The sequence below is a fragment of the Sceloporus undulatus genome, chromosome 7, assembly GCF_019175285.1.
Source record: "Sceloporus undulatus isolate JIND9_A2432 ecotype Alabama chromosome 7, SceUnd_v1.1, whole genome shotgun sequence".
Lineage (NCBI taxonomy): Eukaryota > Metazoa > Chordata > Lepidosauria > Squamata > Phrynosomatidae > Sceloporus > Sceloporus undulatus.
The window spans coordinates 45,037,828-45,055,796 of record NC_056528.1 but is presented as its reverse complement, the minus strand read 5'-3'; the positions used below and the strand labels follow the sequence as shown (position 1 = coordinate 45,055,796).

The 17,969-nt window shown below is 41.4% G+C and overlaps 1 protein-coding gene and 1 long non-coding RNA gene across 3 annotated transcripts in view; one reads left to right on the top strand and one right to left on the bottom strand.

Annotated features, from left to right (window-relative positions):
• LOC121936846 (connector enhancer of kinase suppressor of ras 2-like) overlaps positions 1–17,969 on the top strand; it is a 327,954-nt gene that overhangs the window by 285,815 nt on the left and 24,170 nt on the right. The window contains exons 17-19 of the mRNA XM_042479498.1: positions 2,442–2,617; positions 5,157–5,230; positions 10,007–10,078. Of these exons, the coding sequence (XP_042335432.1) occupies positions 2,442–2,617; positions 5,157–5,230; positions 10,007–10,078 (322 nt within the window). The remainder of the gene's footprint in view (positions 1–2,441; positions 2,618–5,156; positions 5,231–10,006; positions 10,079–17,969) is intronic.
• The window catches only part of LOC121936847, a 36,776-nt gene continuing 23,514 nt past the window's right edge, over positions 4,708–17,969 (bottom strand). The window contains exons 2-5 of one of the 2 annotated variants that reach the window (XR_006105037.1): positions 12,493–12,558; positions 6,934–7,097; positions 5,665–5,779; positions 4,708–4,862 (exon numbers count right to left, since the gene is read on the bottom strand). This is a non-coding gene — a long non-coding RNA (uncharacterized LOC121936847). The remainder of the gene's footprint in view (positions 4,863–5,664; positions 5,780–6,933; positions 7,098–12,492; positions 12,559–17,969) is intronic. The other variant, XR_006105036.1, reaches the window with a different exon arrangement.

Genomic DNA, 17,969 nt, shown 5'->3' with positions numbered 1-17,969 from the left:
TGGAATCTCTTTTCTTGTCATTTGAATCCAATGGTTCATGTTAGGCCAAGAGAGGCAAGTTCCTCAGCCTTGCTAGTCAACCTGAACCAGAATGGTTGACAAATATCTGAACATGAGACTAGCTAGCAGAAGGCCTAAGGCATTAATCAGAAGTCCTTCTCAAACCGGACAGAATTCAGAATGCCATTTCAAAAGAAAGAAACTTTTCAGATGTTAGCTGTGGGATGCTATAGAAGAAAGAATACCAATTTAACGTAATCTAAACTCTCGACTGTGCTTCACAGCAGTAGGACAAATATAATTAATATAACAATGTAAACTCAATTTTTCACAGTGAACAGTCTAATGTTTTAATTAAATTTGCCCTGGGCTTTTAAGGAAAAGTGATATGGATATTTGGAAGGGAGGGAGAGGATACAGTTTTAGGGTTATTGAACTGAATGTTTTGAAATCACAAAAACAAGATATTTTCACTGTCAAGTGTTTAATATTAGGTCTGTAAAGCCTGAATTTAGCTAGGCATAGACTGCCTACTTTACCAATTTGATTTAAAAAGAGATCAGGTCCAGTCCTGAAGCATAATATATATAATATCATCCATTTTCTAACAAAATCATCAGAGATCAAGCAGAGATATGAAAAATTTTCAATCTCAATGATGTGGACATTCTCTGAATCTCACCTTCATTTTCTTCTCATCCTTTTGTTGTTGTTTTTTGTTACATTATGAGACTTTGTGTTTTCATTCTGTACCTCTGTGAATGTTTTTTGTACATCTATACATTTGTTTGGACAATTTACTTAATTTTCACAGTTTTCCCGCATTGACCAAAGCCGATTTCTGCACACATTTTTACTATGCATGTGTTAGCCATTTACATTCTAAAACGCAACACTTTAGTTCTCAGAGATGTCTCTGATGCCTTGCAAAAGTGTGAATTGCTTGAGGCAAGACATGTATTTTCTCACAAAAGACTTGCAGGAATGCTAATTTTGTTGAGATGATGGTGCCCAATTGAATTTCTTTCCACCTGAATTTCCAAGAAGTCAAGAATGAAGAAGAGCTGATGTTTGTGCAGGGACCAAACCCATTCTATATTTGACAATCCCATTTGAAAATGGAACCCAAAAAGGAAAGTACAGTCCCATCTGGGGCCCTTTTACACATCACGGTTATTGCACTATCATTCCATGAACTCTCATGGCAATATCATATGAAATGCTAGGGTCTGCGCTTTTGTTGTTGTGTACCTTCACGTAGATTCCTACTTATGGAGACCCTAAGGCAAGTGGATAGAAGTGTATTTCTCTTTCTATCTCCACATGATGTCAAAGCACTTTTGTTCTGTTCCAGACATAAAAGTGTGGTCAAATCATTAAAGTGTCCCTTTTGCCAAGCAGGAAAAATCTGTTTGGGGGGCCATTCAGACTGATAAATAACCAGGTGTGGGAACCGGGTTATTTCCATGAAATGCCACAATTGATTCTATCCATGGCATTTTATCCTGGGATTCCGTTCACTTTGGCAACGGGATAAAATGCCATGATCCTGGCAGAAGGGGGGGGAGGAGGAAGGGGAGAAAGAGTGGAGGTGCCAGAGGGAGAGGGAGAGGAGGAAGGACAAGAATGAAGGTGGTGAATGGAGGTGGCTGAAAGGGAGGACAAGAATGGAGGTGTCAGAGGGAGAGGGAAAGGAGGAAGGACAAGAATGGAAGTGGCGAACAGAGGTGACCAGGAGGGAGGACAAGAATGGAGGTGGAAGAGGGAGATGGAAAGGAGGAAGGACAAGAATGGAGGTGGCAAACGGAAGTGACTGGGAGGACAAGAATGGAGATGGCTGGGAGGGAGGTGAAAACGGATGTGGATGAGGGAGAGGAGGAAGAAAGGAATCAGATGGGATCACTTTTCAAGTTCCCATTGTTAGTCCCTGCAAAAAAAGAAGTCCTTTTGAAAAGAACCACAAGAAAATTCATTGCATAAAAGCCCAGGTTAAGGGGGATTTACACTGCCCCGCCCCCCAATTTGGGTCAGAAAACCCCAGCGCAAGTGTGAACAACCCCCCGATTCGGGTCAAGAAAACCCGATGGAAGTGTGAACGACCCTCATTTCAATCTAATTGGAGGAAGACATCATACCAGATGGATAGATTTAATCAGGAAAGCCACAGCCATGAGCCTACAAGACCTGAGCAGGGTGGCTGAGGACAGGGTAACTTGGAGGCATATGGCCATCCTAGTCTGAAGTCGACTTGGAGGCAGTTAACAACAGCAAATGGCCAAAGGATCCAGGAATTGCTGCATGATCCCCCCTGTATTCATATTCAAAAGGCTCAGATAGCAGGCTGTGTATCCATTTAAGAACCATCTTTCAGTAGAGGAGAGAAAATGTAATACTATATCCTATCCCCCTCTGAGTTTCTCTTATTGCCGTTTCCTTTCAAGGAGGCTCACTGAACAACAGCAGCCGGCGGCGGATCTCCTGCAAAGATTTGGGGCATGGAGATTGCGAGGGTTGGTTGTGGAAGAAAAAAGATGCCAAAGGTTACTTCACTCAGAAGTGGAAAAAGTACTGGTTTGTGCTGAAGGATTCTTCCCTGTATTGGTACACAAACCAGAATGTGAGTACCTACCACTATCAGAAGGACAAAAACGTACCTTACACTCCATATTGCCATGTTACCTTTTTGCAAAGGAGAAAAATTGTATACATTAAAGTAGTGATGGGGAAACATGGGTGTAAGCCAAGGAGAACAAATGAGATTATTGCAGACAGCTTTTAAACTGTGATTTCCCTGAGAAGGGCTTTGGCAATCCTGATCGCATGATGCCATCTCTCACTCATAGCTATCCTGTCCTCCATCCATCCTCTTTCATTCATGGAAGAAATCCAAGAATAACCTCGTAATCACGCAATGCCTCAAGTGCAAAAAGTCATTCCTGGACAATTGTGCAGTTGCCAGTCACATAGTGTCAGTGTCCCCTCTTTTCCACTTTCCCACCTCCCCCTTGCTATTATTTTTCTCCCCACCACCACCACTATTTCATGCAATTTCAGAACTTTGTGGCCTCAACTGAAGTTTAAATATATATATATATTTAAAGCTTGCATTGCATTGCTGTGGAATTGCTTGGGAAAAATTGGGGGGGGGGGAATTAAAACCCTAAAGACTTGCTAGGTAGGACATAAGAGAGAGAAGGAGATGGGGTTCAGGGAGAGGACAAGAAGAGAGTGCAATGGGGCCAGCAGCCCTGATCACGCAAATGGGAAGAGGTGCAATGATGGCTGCTCTACCAGCAAAATGCTACCATTTTATTTTACTTGTGTGACTGCAGCAAGAAAGGGGCTGGTGTGATCATGTCCAACAAGGGCCAACATCATGAGATAATGCCCAGCCAAAGACTCAGTTATCCTGCTCCAATTACGATTTACTGCCTTGTGTGAAAAAGTCCTTTGCTACAATAAAACACCAGTTCACAGTGTGAGGTTGGTATTTGTAAATCAATGGCTGAGTAAAATCGGAGGTGAGCGAGGAGAGATTTGTTTCAATTTCAGAACCTCATCCTCAACGCTCTGGTTTCATGCCAGCTACTTGTTAGCTAAGAAGACAGTCTCCTTGTGTTGTCACTCAACAAAGATGGTTGAGTTATCCTCCCTTTCAGCTCATGCCACCATGGCAGTCTGAAGTGTTCCCCAATTAAACCGGGCAATAGCAGTAGCAATAGCACTCCAAGGTGTGAGCATTTGCTTTACGCAACAAGGTGCACAAACAAGATGTGAGGAAAAACTCATGGTCAAGAAAAGATAATGCGGGATAATTGGATAACCTCCCAGAGTAGTTGCAGCACACAGAACTGGCAGGCAGGCTTGCATTTGTAGCAATTATTGGTTGTGTAGCCTTCCTTAACAGCACAGTTTAAAATGCTAGTTGGCAATTCAGGGTTTTTTACTAAGGCTATAATGGAGTGCTGCAGCACTGTGGAGCTATACTGGAGCAAAGAAGCTTATGAAGATGGACTGGATGCTAGTAGGTCTGGGTGATGTCTTCACGTTGTTGGTCAAGGCACTGGGTGTAATTTTTCCACCTTGCACTTCCTACAGTTAGTTGGCTTGGCTTTTCTATCCACCCACATTCTGCCACAAGGACGTTAAAAGCTTCTAATTTACTGCATGCAATCCTGTACTGGGAATGCTGGTTGTCTGTGTAGTGATCTAAAATAATATTGGAATTTTGTCTCACCCCATCTCCAGTATCCTAGAAGAAGTAAAGCTTAGGGCAGTGCACCTGGAGGACTTCTAGGCCATATTCCAGCACTGCAAGGGTCGAGATAGCCTATAAAACACCATCCCATTATAGTGGTTGGTTCCGGGTCATAGGATTAGGTGGATTTCGGTTGAAACCTCCATTCAGCTATGAAGTCCACTGGGTCCTCTTGGGACAGGTACTTCTCATCTATCTAGTGTATTTCTCTGGACTGTTGTGATGATACAACAGTGAGAGGTCAGGAAATTGTATCTGCTACAAATTATGGCAATTCAGAGTAAGGGCAATATCTGCTGAATACATGAGCACTTGCAAAATGATCATTAAAAGGAAAAGAAATCACCAGAAGACAGGAACCCTTTTTATTTGTGCTGAAAATGTTCACAAAACCATTGAGTGCAATTCAGCTTCACAAGAGGTCAAAGGTTCCTGAGCAGCTTTCTCCCATACTGACATTTCTCTGATTTCTGCATTTACCAGCATTCTTTCAAAAAGGCATTGGAAATTCATCCTCACATTGCAGCCGTGGCTCCAATCTATAGGTTTATGCCTTAAGTGCTTTTAACTCTGGCTTTGATTGTAGTCTAGGATAGGACTTTTACTATAAAAAAGAAGAAGATAATAATGTAAAATCAGCTACAAAAGACATATTCCTCACACAAACGTGAAAAGAGCGCACCATGGAAATTTCTCAACAGCCCTCAGTTATTAATAGGTCCAAGCTGGCCTTCTTTTTAGTAGGAATGCTCCTATTTAAAGGTCATCTACAAACAGAACTGGGATTAACCATAGCTTGCTCAGGGATTTGGAAAGTCAGCATTTATAATGAAAAGACTGAGCGGGATCTCAACCTTTTGCTCTTTGTCAGTTGCATTTCCTCTTTGTTTCACGGCAGGATGAGAAAGCAGAAGGCTTCATCAGTTTGCCAGAGTTCAGGATAGACAGAGCTATCGAATGCAGGAGGAAACAGTAAGTATGTGGTGAAACAGACTGGAAATGGGGGAGTGAGAGCTCACAGACTGGGAAAGTATGGTGGTTATAATGGTATGTTAAGTTTTGTGGCCTCCCCAAGGTGACTATTTTGACACATGGTGTGCAACGCAGTGGCCCAAAGCCAGCACCACCATTAAGCAGTGAGGTAGACACCTTGGCCAATGGACTTTGAGTGCCTTGTAATGGCGGTCAAACTGAGGACTTATCCAGAAAGGGGAAAAGTCTCTATACCTGAAAGTTCTAGTTCTTTTTGGGCCCTGAGCAGATGTGCCAGGATAGTATGGACCAAGCCTGTCCTGACTCAGGTCCCAACTGGGATCAGTCCCTGGGATCAGGCATAGGGACAGATGGGTCTTTACACGTCTAACCATCCCCGTTCCATGGACCTGCTAACACCACACACCCCTTACCTTACTCCGCCATAGCCACTGGTGAGAAGATCCCTGTCACTATGTCTGACTTAGAAATGAGGTGCCTGGTTCTGACTGAATGAAATGTACAGTAAATCCTGCCATCACAAAGCATCTGAAATGGAAGAGATTTCCTGAGCCGCTGGCAGAGCGAAGCAACCGCTTTAAGGAGCAAATGCTGAGCAGAGCAGCAGTGACAGCTTCCCAGCATTTCCTTCTAGGTCACTTGGCCTTTTCCCTCTCGACATAACAACTATATTATTGGCATTATTTCGTTATTACAAACAGAACCCTTTTCTCACTGGAAAAAAAAGCCACTTCATTTTCATTTCCACCAAACTGATCATTTCTAATTTAATTGTGGGATTTAATGTAATTTAAAAACAGCAGGCACTCTTTGGTTCTTTGTTCCTTGATGGACTGATAGTTCACCAGCCACAGAGTACAGGAGCTGCTTGTCTGGAAAATGAGATGGATTCATTCAAGACACCAGATTGGCAACTGGGCTCCCGATTTTAGGTGGAGGGAAACCCTCTCTCACCGTCATTCAGTGTATATATACAGGTTGAATATTCCTTCTCTGAAATTCTTGGGACCAGAAGTGTTTTGGATTTGGCATTTTTATCAGATTTTAAAATGCATACTGAGATGTCTTACAAATGGGACCCAAGTCAAAACACGAAATTCAGTGTTTCACATACACCTTAAACACATAACTTGAAGGTAATTTGATACATAATATTTTTAATAATTTTGTGCATGAAACAAAATTTTTCTACACTGAACCATCAGTAAGCAATTTTGGAGTATTTTGGATTTCAGGATTTTGGATAAGGGAGACTCAACCTGTATACATAGGTATCAGTTCAATGACCAGCTTCCAAACCCCTGCCAAATTTCATTCCCCAAGATTAGGGTGAACCATGATGAGAGTCAGCCAACTTGCTCCTATACAAAGCTTTGCAACCTTAAACACAGATTCTTTGGAAGGATCTGAAAGAAGAAAGGGGCAGGATATAAAAGCTAGCGGATCTGTCTGGGAACTTTTTCAAAATCAGATTTATAAACTAAGAATAAATATCTTTACAATGCAGACAGTGCAGCATAACATGAACAGTGCCAGACCAACAGGAGGACATACAGTATTTATAAGGACTTCACAACTATCTGCTTTCAGTAAGGCTTCAGGGATTGTTAAAGTAATTAAAAGTAATAATTCAAGATCAGAATAGCAAAATGTTGCTTTTGAAATTTTGTAACTATAAGTACCTAGTTGTTGTTGTTGTTGTTGTTGTTGTTTTGAAACTTTTCAAACTGAGGATAATTTGCTCAAAGAAATCCTAGAACAGGGATGAGAGCTGGAATACAACTTCCAGTAGCAAAGCCAGTGTTGAAGGCTGATGGGATTTGGAGATCTGGACCCCATTTCTAACCTAGAACCATCAAATGAGAGCACATTAACATTGCAATATCATTTTACATTCATAAGATTAATTAAATGTGTGTTCTTGGCAGGGTTTCTTTATTTGTGGTTCAGTCCTGGGAGCTGGGAGACAAATCCAAGAAAAGGCATATGGAACAAGGGGAGAGTTTAGAACAAGGGTCCAACCATCTTCCAAGTGATGGCTCCTTCATTCACTTGGCAGCAGCAGAACTACAGTCAATAACTAACGTCTGCCATCTTGTGGACACTTTTGAGGAGTCCTATTCCTTTCAAGATTTGCCCTTTCTTCTGTTGCCTTTGGGGATGGATGGATCAGTCTATTTCCAGTGGTTGTCATTTTGATGTATGTTCACGCATAACTCTGTTCCATTCCATTCTCACGTTAATCTTTAGTTAACACCCCCCAAAAATGGTCCAAAATTTGCAATTAAAAACATACAGTGAAGAACGCTGATAGAATGAAAATCAACTCATTTGAAACGTGTTGTAGAGGAGTTCTGTGGATACTGTGGACTCCTCAAAAGACAAATAAATGAGTCCTAGTACAAATCAGGCCTGAATACTCTCTGAAAACCAAGATGACTAAACTGTCATGCTTTAGAAATATCATCAGAAGACATGTCTGACTAGCAATATTTAGTTATGGCAACTCTAGGATCGCCTTAGAGTTGCCATAACTCAAAAATGACTTGAAGGCATACAACAATGAAGTTCTTCAATGTCTAGATAGTGTCCTTTCAGCCCATCTTTGCTAAGGAAAGAAGAAAACCCAGTAACTGTCCTTAGGAAGTCTTTATTAGTCAATTTAAAAAAAGAAAAAGAGCCACATTGACTTCTGTGCGCATGATATGTAGCATTTGTGTCATCAGAAGCACTCAGGTAGGTCCACTGTGTGAGAGCAAAAATTCATGGAACATACAGAGATCTGGTGCAGAAGAAAAATATGAGAGACAAAGGTTTCTGTAATGACTAAAAGACATAATAGCAAGATTGGGATTCCTTGGTTCTGCCTTTCCTTGACTAGCATTGAAGGACAGAGTGAAACATCAGCTAGGTGCTGTTTGCTCCTATGAATTGCACCAATATGGTATGCAGACTGCTTCAAAAATCCCCATTACTTGTAAATGCACAAAGACTATTGGCAAAGTGTCTGATATTCAGATACAAAATCACACAGAAATGAAGATAGAGGGGTAGAAGTGATTTATTTGAATCATTTTTATTGCCTCCTGGGATACTCATCCACACAGTTCTTGCTTGTGCTCTCCTACTGAGCCATTTCTGTGGTTAACAATTCTTCAACTTACTCACCAACAAGAACCAAAGATTCAGACGTTGTTTTTTGGTCTTTTTGTTCCTATCGGCAAATGCTGTCGGAGAGCTATTGTACCAAAGAAAGTGAGCAGCAAGGGCTGGCTTTGAAAGGGTTTCCAGTTCGTTTCCTAAAAGGTCACACATTGAGGGGTATTGCATATTTGTTCATCTGTGACCTGGTCCGAGTTTCTAATGAAAATGGAGAAAATGGCTCTTTGAACACCCTCCTAAGGAGTTGAATAAGAGACTGATACAGAAAACACAAAAACAACCCAACTGTGAGGCAGTTGCACATCCTGGACCTCCAGCCAGGCACACACAAAACATACCACAGAGTGAGCTTTTATCCAACACAATAATTCCACAGAATAAGAAAAAAGTATACTAAATATTGGTTTCATGGGTCAGCAAGCGTCCTTAATTTAATTTTTAGATTTAAAAAAAAAAGCAATTTTGATCTTCCAGAGAAGGAGGCTGAGGATCTATTGAATGTGGTGGACCTCTCTGGGCTTCACCTGCTGAAGAGAAAGAGAGGGTTCTGCAGATAAAGAGGAAGGTCTGGTATTGAAGGCCTCTTTCCTCTGGGCACCAAAAGTTTCCTTCAGTAATTGCACAATTTACAGATAAAGCAAAAAAATATTGTTGTTATGTGCCTTCAAGTAGTTTCCGACTTATGGCAACCCTAAGGCCATGACCCTATCAAGGGGTTTCCTTGACAAGATTCATTCAGAGGGGCTTTGCCATTGCCATCCCCAGAGGCTGAGAGCATGTGATTTGCCCAAAGTCACCCAGTGGATCTCATGGTTGGACCAAGAATCGATCTCTGGTCTCCAGAGTCATAGCCACTAGAATCAAACCCCCATGCCATGCTGGCTCTAGCTGTGTATTTTGTCATTTTGAGATCAGGCATTTTATCTTGGTTGAAAAAGGCAGACCTTTTAGTGTATGAGCTTCCGTCTTTTGGGATTGTGTACTGAAAGCAAACCTGCCTGCTGCAACATCAACAAGTAATAATATTAACAGTAATACTGTATACCTTTTGCAGCCCTTGGGTTAAGGTGGGTAACCTGTAGCCCACAGGCCACATGTACTTTTCTCCCATTCCAGTTTGCATTTGCTACCATTTCTAAATTTGCCACCATACCATATGTCTTCAAAACAGGGTATGCAGGTTGCTTATAGCTTGTTTTCAAGTTACTTTATGCTTCTGGAAACCTTGTGGAAGGCATTTTAGCTCAAAAAAATCAGATGTGTTTTCTCCTTTAGGAGAGGAAATTTGCCGCCGCTGCCACGGCAGCAAATCCAGCAATGCAACTTTGGTTGTGGCCTTTGTTGTGGAAGGCAGTGTAATCCCTTCATCCCTAGAGCTGTCCATCCTGCCTTGAAGCTACGAATTCCAGATTCCTGAAGATAAAAAATTCCAATCATGATTTGGAAAAGAATTCCACATTAAATTCAGGAGGAACTTGCCACAGGGTTCTTGGCATGTTAGCATAACTGGGTAACTTGCTGTCAAAATCTAAAGTATTTGATGTTTTCTTTACTTATAATGTCTCCCTTTGCTTCTTTCTGCTTCCCTTGCAGTGCTTTCAAAGCTTGTCATCCCAAAATTAAGAGTTTCTTCTTTGCAACAGACTGCCTGGAAGAAATGAATAGGTAAGGTGCATGGGTATTTTGTACAGAAGAGTAATTGTATTGTGTTATGTACAGAGAAAAAGGATGAAAGGAAATTGCCATTTCATCTTCCCTGTAACTATGTTGTAGTTCCTGTGGAAGGATGGGATGTGACTGTGTAGTTTGTCTGAGGCTTTGAAATCAGGACAATATGATGCTAAGGACACCAGCCACAAAATAAGAGAGCAATGGCTGCTAAGCCTCATTTCTCTGGAGTTGGTACAAGCATATAACAAAAGGCTTCCTCCTCATATGCAAAAGGCTTTGAAAAAACGGGGGCTTAACTTTGGTTATTTTGGATCCTTTTCATTAAAGCTCCTTTTTTCCATCTCTCTGACATGGCATGGCAGAATTAGGGTGTTAAAATGAAAAATAAGGATAGCGCTATTGCATATTTAATAGTTGTGTAGATGAAAGCATTTCAGCAAAAGTGGCTTGTCATGCAAGGTATACCTGCTAAAGTTTTCTCTTCTACACAACTCATCAAGGTACGGAAAGGAATCCTGTCCTCTTTTCCCTCCAGCTACTAAAGTAATGTGCAATATATGCATGTAATATTCTTTATACAAAAGATTTTTTTAAAAAAAACATGGCTATAGAGGTTTGAGTGTAATAAAATCTTAAAAACAATAAAATAATTTAAAAAGTGAAAAATATTATACAGTAAATATGTTTAAATGTATTTAAAACTGTATACAATCCTTGACATGTCTAATTAGCAATTTGTAAGCTGCTCTGATAGCCTTTTGGCTGAAGAGCGGGGTATAAATTATTATTATTATTATTATTATTATTATTATTATTATTATTATCATCTGAACTGCACAGCATTTAAAAGCCTTGGGTGGTCCTTATGGCCTCTTCCAACTCTATGATTCTATGAATCTTGCAATGTGAAAGAGCCCATTATCTCTTTGGAAGAAACATACAATGTACAGGTAATAACTGTCTCTGTCCAACCACCAAGAAATAAATGCATGCAGAGGGCAGCCGAGGATCTCTTCTCTGGGATCTACTGCTCCGAGTGGTGATAGCGTTTTTTAAATCCTCACGCACCTGCTTCCCCTATTTTCTTTATCTAAATTAGTATTTCCATTTTACTCTTTTTCCCAGACATCAAGAGGAAAGAGCATGATTTAGATCAGTAGAGGAGAATTCTTTCCCAAACAGCTCTAGTGCTTCACAAAACTGCAAACCCCAGGCTTCTACGGCCTCATTCCCACTACCTTTTAACCCGGATCGCAAATCGGTTTGAACCAGTTCAAACGACCCCGGTTCCCACTTAATCCGAATTGCTGAAGCGATTCCGATAGGGAGCCCATGCTCCAGACCCATTTAACCTGCGTCTTTCTGATGCTGATATTTTCCACTTCTTTTTCGAAAAATCGATTCCGCACAAGTGTGAGCCACAAGCGGATCGGAATCGATTCAAATTTCCCCTTTGGCTGGCTGGAACCAAATCATTTTGAATCGATTCATTCATGAATGGGAACCACAGGTGATGCCAGAAAATGACAATAAATATGATCAGGGCGAGTGTAGTATAAACCACGATCTGATGTCGAATCGATCCATTGCTTCAGATCGCACACCAATTTATTTGTAAGTGGGAATGAGGCCGACATGATGGAGGCATGGCAGTTGAAGTGGTATCAAAATGCTATAATTGTGAAGTGTAAAAGAAACCTCAGTTATAATAACAAGAAAAGAGGAAAAATAGATTCACTGCTGAACAGGGTGGGTAGGTTGGAGGGTGGATCATGTTGACTCAATACCACCAAATCCAATCCAACACAGCACAAAAACAGCCCTCCAGCAGGGCTGTTCACTCATGTTTTCCAAGGGAGACCTGTTTTTGGAACTGTTTCAGGGCTCAAGCGTTCATAATCCAACCTTGGACCTATATCTGTTTTCCACCAAAGGTTACACAGTAGTGGGTGGTCACTCCCATGCAGACTGCCTAGTTGTTCCATTGGGTTATTCCTCCTGTTTGCTTTTAGCAAACAGGCTTTGCCTTACAAAATTAATGCCTTCCTGCTGCCTTGTCAAATCTGCCCAAGCACACTTGTGTTCTCTGCAATGAATTAATCATGCAATTAATACATTTATCTCTGGGATTTTTTTGGCCACTCTGTCCTTTGTAAAGTGATAAATAATGCCGGGCTGCAAATTTTGCTTGCAAACAAGAGAGCCTTCCCAGAATATCACTTTCTTATGTATTGTTACATCTGATAAAATCAACAAAGAGTGTGATATTTATTCATCGGCTCACTCCAGTTTTGCTTTTTTTCTTAAATCAAAAGTGCGATGAGAATTCAGTTTGTGATAATATGCAAAGGTTGTCCAGATTAATTCCAATTAGAGAAAAACAGCATGTTATTAATATTTTAAATCACCTCCCGCAGACAGTATTTGCTGAAGACATCAGAGGATACTTGGCTAGATCACACCACTTGGGCGCCCTGTAAAACAGATAAAAGCAAAGTGGAGCCTGTAATTTTGAAATGAATGTGAACTGCTGAAAAGACTAGAAAGGAACAATATTGATTTTTAATCAGATAAGTGGGCATGCTTTGCATTGTCAGCTAATTGAAAACAGGTCCATTATTTATTTATTTTGCTTGGCATGGAGCATTTCTCATACGCCTCTTAAATTTTTTTTAACATGCCAGCCTAAGATTTAGGAAGATGGGCTGAACTGAACAAGGCCTACAATAAAACTGCATAGAAAATTAAGACAGGAAAATTAATTGATTATTTTTTTAATCTAGATTTTTGCATACAAAGCTGAAAGCTTAATAGCAATACCAAAATGAGGTGGAGAAATGTCTCGAGATGATGAAGACACAGCTAGGCACTGGGTTGATAGGATGCAGGGAGTGTATGCTTCCCTCATCCCCATTAAGTGCATAGAAGACATGTGCAAAAAAGCATGAATTTTGTTATGGTTCACTTCCCAACTGTTAAGCCATCTAGAGCTTACTCCTCCATTGTTGGCTTGACAAACCTAAGCAGGCACCCCGTGAAATGAGATCAGCCAAATCATGTCAAATTATCAAATCAGGAAAAAAAATACTTAGAGCACATCTCATGAGTGATTGTATTTATTACAAATGCAGACACAGTGGCAGACGCAGTAGTGGAAATGCAAGCTGCAAAGACAGACGTGGAAAGACCACATTTCTTTAATGCTAGATGTTTTATCCCTTGAAATACATACACGCTCCCTTGGCAGTATTCCACAAAATAATCAGGCATAGTATTTTTTAGGGCACAGTATTTTTTAAATAGTATTACTTATGTAAAAATTAAAGGGGGGGGAGAACAAAGTGAAGGATTCATCAGATATCTAACAATAAATGAGCTGCCTGATGACAATCTGCATTTACAGTCGTCCCTTCTTATACACAGATTTTTTATACATGGATTCAAGCATCCACGGTTTGAAAATGTTAAAAAAAAGTATAAATTTCAAATATCAAACCTTGCTTTTCCATTTTTAAAAAGGACACCATTTTGCTATGTCATTATATTTAATGAGACTTGAGCATCCATGGATTTTGTTATCCACGAGGGATCTTAGAACCAAACCCCAGCGTCTAACAAGGGTCCACTGTATTATTTTTATGTATCAATTACATTTCTGTCCCAACTATCTTCCGCTGAAGCAGCTCTCCTCCTTCTCCACTTAATCCTCACAATAACCTTGTGATGCAGTTCATCTGAGGAAAAAATGGCTGATGGAAGATCGCTTAATGAATTGAGGGTCTGCAACGTGGATCTCTCTCTCTTTCTCTCTCTCTCTCTTATATATATAAGGGACACCATTTTACTACACCACTGTATTTATACCACTTCAGCATCCATGGAAAAACCAAACCCCAGTATATATACACCCAACTTTTTCCAGGCAAGCATTCTCTGAAGATGCCAGCCACAGATGCTGGTGAAAGAAACTCTTTTAGAACATGGCCACAGAGCCCGAAAAACCCACAAAAATCTATGGATGCCAACCATGAAAGCCTTCGACTTCACAAACCCCAGTGATTACTATTATTAGGATCCTGCCTTTCTCACAAAATGGGGAATCAAAGAAGCTTCCAATTTAAAAAACATACAAAAAGTGGACATTAAAGTGGAATTAAACATATTCACAATATTAAATCAGGTGGAAGATACTTTTAAAAAGATAAAAGCAATTTAAAACATGTGAAGGGCATGGTCCAGGAAGGGAGAGGAAAATAGCGGATGTGAACAACTGGCTTCGCAGATGGTGCCGCCGAGAAGGATTTGGATTCTTCGATCATGGGCTGCGGTTCCATGAGGAGGGACTTCTTGCAACAGACGGGTTGCATCTCACGCCAGTTGGAAGAAATGTTTTTGCCAACAGTCTCAAGAACTTGATCAGGAGGGCTTTAAACTGAGTTCCGAGGGGAAGGGAGACAATATTAAGGAAGGCGAAAGGGATGGCGAAAATAGTCAAACTGACATAGAGGAAACAAGAAAAAAGTGCAAGGACCCAACAGTGGGAGGCAAAAGAACTTGCACAGGTAGCAAGTAAAAGGGAACCATGGTCTGCGATGTCTCTACACTAATGCACAGAGCATGGGAAATAAGCAAGATGAACTCGAACTCCTAGTACAACAAAGCAAATATGATATAGTAGGCATCACTGAAACCTGGTGGGATGAGTCTCATGATTGGAATGTGGAAATAGAGGGGTATAAGCTTTTTAAGAAAAATAGGTCAAACAAGAAAGGAGGAGGAATAGCACTATATGTCAGAGATATTTACACCAGTGAAGAGATCCAGGACATCAATCATGGAAGCCAGGTGGAGAGCATCTGGGTAAAAATTAAAGGGGAGGGAAAGAACAAGGATGTTACAGTGGGAGTCTACTACAGACCCCCAAGTCAGACTGAGGAATTGGATGATATCTTTCTAGAACAGATGACCACACAGTCAGAAAAGAGAGATGTAGTAGTGATGGGCGACTTCAACTATCCTGATATTTGTTGGAACTCAAACTCAGCAAAATCCTCAAGGCCTAGCAAATTCCTCACTTGCCTGGAAGACAATTTCATGGTCCAAAAGGTGGAAGAGGCAACAAGGGGGTCAGCTATTTTAGATCTGATCCTAACCAACAAGGATGACTTGGTTAATGGGGTGCAAGTGGTGGGATCATTAGGTGGAAGTGACCATGTTCTCCTGGAGTTTGTAATACAGTGGAAAGGAGAAGCCAGGCATAGTCAGACACGCATCCTAGACTTTAGGAGAGCGGATTTCAGTAAACTTAGAGAAGTATTGAGGGCGATTCCATGGTCAGAAATACTAAAAGATAAAGGAGTTCAGGACGGATGGGACTTTCTCAAAAGGGAGATACTGAAGGCACAATTTCAAACAGTTCCAGTGAGAAAGAAAAACGGGAGGTGTCTCAAGAAACCAGGATGGATGACTAAGGAACTTTCAACTGAGCTGAGTTTGAAACGGAACATGTATAAGAAATGGAAAAAGGGGGAAATCACAAAAAGGGAATTCAAAGAAATAGCAGGCATGTGTAGGGGTAAAGTCAGAAAAGCTAAAGCGCAGAATGAACTCAGGCTTGCTAGAGAGGTTAAGAACAATAAAAAGGGCTTTTTTGGATATGTCCAGAGCAAAAGGAAGAAGAAGGAAACGGTAGGGCCACTCCGTGGAGAAGATGGCAAAATGCTAACAGAAGACAGAGAAAAGGCAGAATTACTCAACACCTTCTTTGCCTCAGTCTTCTCAGAAAAGGCAAAGGGTGCTCAACCTGAGGATAATGGAGCAGAGGACAGAATAGGGGAATTTCAGCACAGAATAAGTAAAGAGATAGTAGAGGAACACCTTATTAATCTAAATGAATTTAAGTCTCCGGGACCAGATGAACTCCATCCAAGGGTATTAAAAGAACTGGCAAATGTAATATCGGAGCCATTGGCAATAATCTTTGAAAACTCCTGCAAAACAGGAGAGATCCCAGCAGACTGGCGGAGGGCAAACGTTGTCCCCATCTTCAAAAAGGGGAAAAAAGAGGATCCCAACAATTATCGTCCAGTTAGTCTGACATCAGTACTAGGAAAGATTCTGGAGCAGATCATTAAACAGAGAGTCTGTGAACATCTAGAAGGCAATGCCATAATTACAAAAAGTCAACATGGGTTTCAGAGAAACAAGTCATGCCAGACAAACCTAATCTCTTTCTTTGATAAAATTACCAGCTTGGTAGATGAAGGGAATGCTGTGGATATAGTATATCTTGATTTCAGTAAGGCCTTTGACAAAGTTCCCCATGACATTCTCACAAACAAGCTTGTAAAATGTGGGCTAGACAAAGGAACTGTTACATGGATCTATAATTGGTTGACCGGCCGAACCCAAAGGGTGCTCAACAATGGCTCCTTTTCATCCTGGAGAGAAGTGACCAGTGGGGTCCCACAGGGCTCTGTCCTGGGCCCAGTGCTATTCAACATCTTTATCAATGACCTGGATGACAGAATTGGGAGCATACTTATCAAATTTGCAGATGACACCAAATTAGGGGGAATAGCTAATACCCCAGAGGACAGGATCTAGATTCAAAATGACCTGAGTAGACTAGAAAGCTGGGCCAAAGCTAACAAAATGAAATTCAACACGGAGAAATGTAAGGTATTGCACTTAGGGCGGAAAAATAAAATGCACAGATATAGGATGGGTGACACCTGGCTGAATGAAACTACGTGTGAAAGGGATCTAGGAGTCCAAGTAGACCACAAGTTGAACATGAGTGAACAGTGTGATGCGGCAGCTAAAAAGGCCAATGCTATTTTAGGCTGCATCAATAGAAGTATAGTGTCTAGATCAAGAGAAGTAATAGTGCCACTGTATTCTGCTTTGGTCAGGCCCCACCTAGAATATTGTGTCCAGTTCTGGGCGCCACAATTCAGAAAGGACATTGAGAAACTGGAGCGTGTCCAAAGGAGGGCGACAAAAATGGTGAAGGGTCTGGAAACCATGCCCTATGAGGAACGACTTAGGGAGCTGGGGATGTTTAGCCTGGAGAAAAGAAGGTTAAGAGGTGATATGATCGCCCTGTTTAAATATTTGAAGGGATGTCATATTGAAGAGGGAGCAAGCTTGTTTTCTGCTGCTCCAGAGAACAGGACCCGGAACAATGGATGCAAGCTGCAGGAAAAGAGATTCCACCTGAACATTAGGAGGAACTTCCTGACAGTTAGGGCTGTTCGACAATGGAATGCACTCCCTCGGAGGGTGATAGAGTCTCCTTCCTTGGAGGTCTTTAAACAGAGGCTGGACGGCCATCTGTCAGGGATGCTTTGATTTGGATTTCCTGCATGGCAGGGGGTTGGACTGGATGGCCCTAGTGGTCTCTTCCAACTCTATAGCCCTTATCAGATGAGTGTGGAACTGGGGGTCTTCTGCACTGGGCGATTCGAATTCGCGTCATAACGCAATGTACTGTCATACCTGGGAGTCCTTCCGCATTGGCAGGATTCAAATTGGCCAATCCGCATTCGCGCGAAGTGCATTCAATGCAGAATGTTTTGTCACACCGGTGCTCAACATGAGGATTGGCCGATTCGTATCGGCCGCCTCGCACATGCTCAGTGGTGCCCTGCATGGGTTGCGACCTTAAACGCTTCCGGGGTGAAAGAGGAGGTCACGTCATGACAGCCCAGTAAACAGCTGGAGAGCCAGCTCATGCACATTAACAATCGCGATACAACGTGCCCTCTCTACATTCCTCTCTGTTTCCTCTCTACATTCCTGCTTGGTTTTAATGTTACCATGACCTTCCCTTGCAACAAATTAGCAATGCCCGGTTCTACGTGTGTGTGTGTGTGAGTGTGTG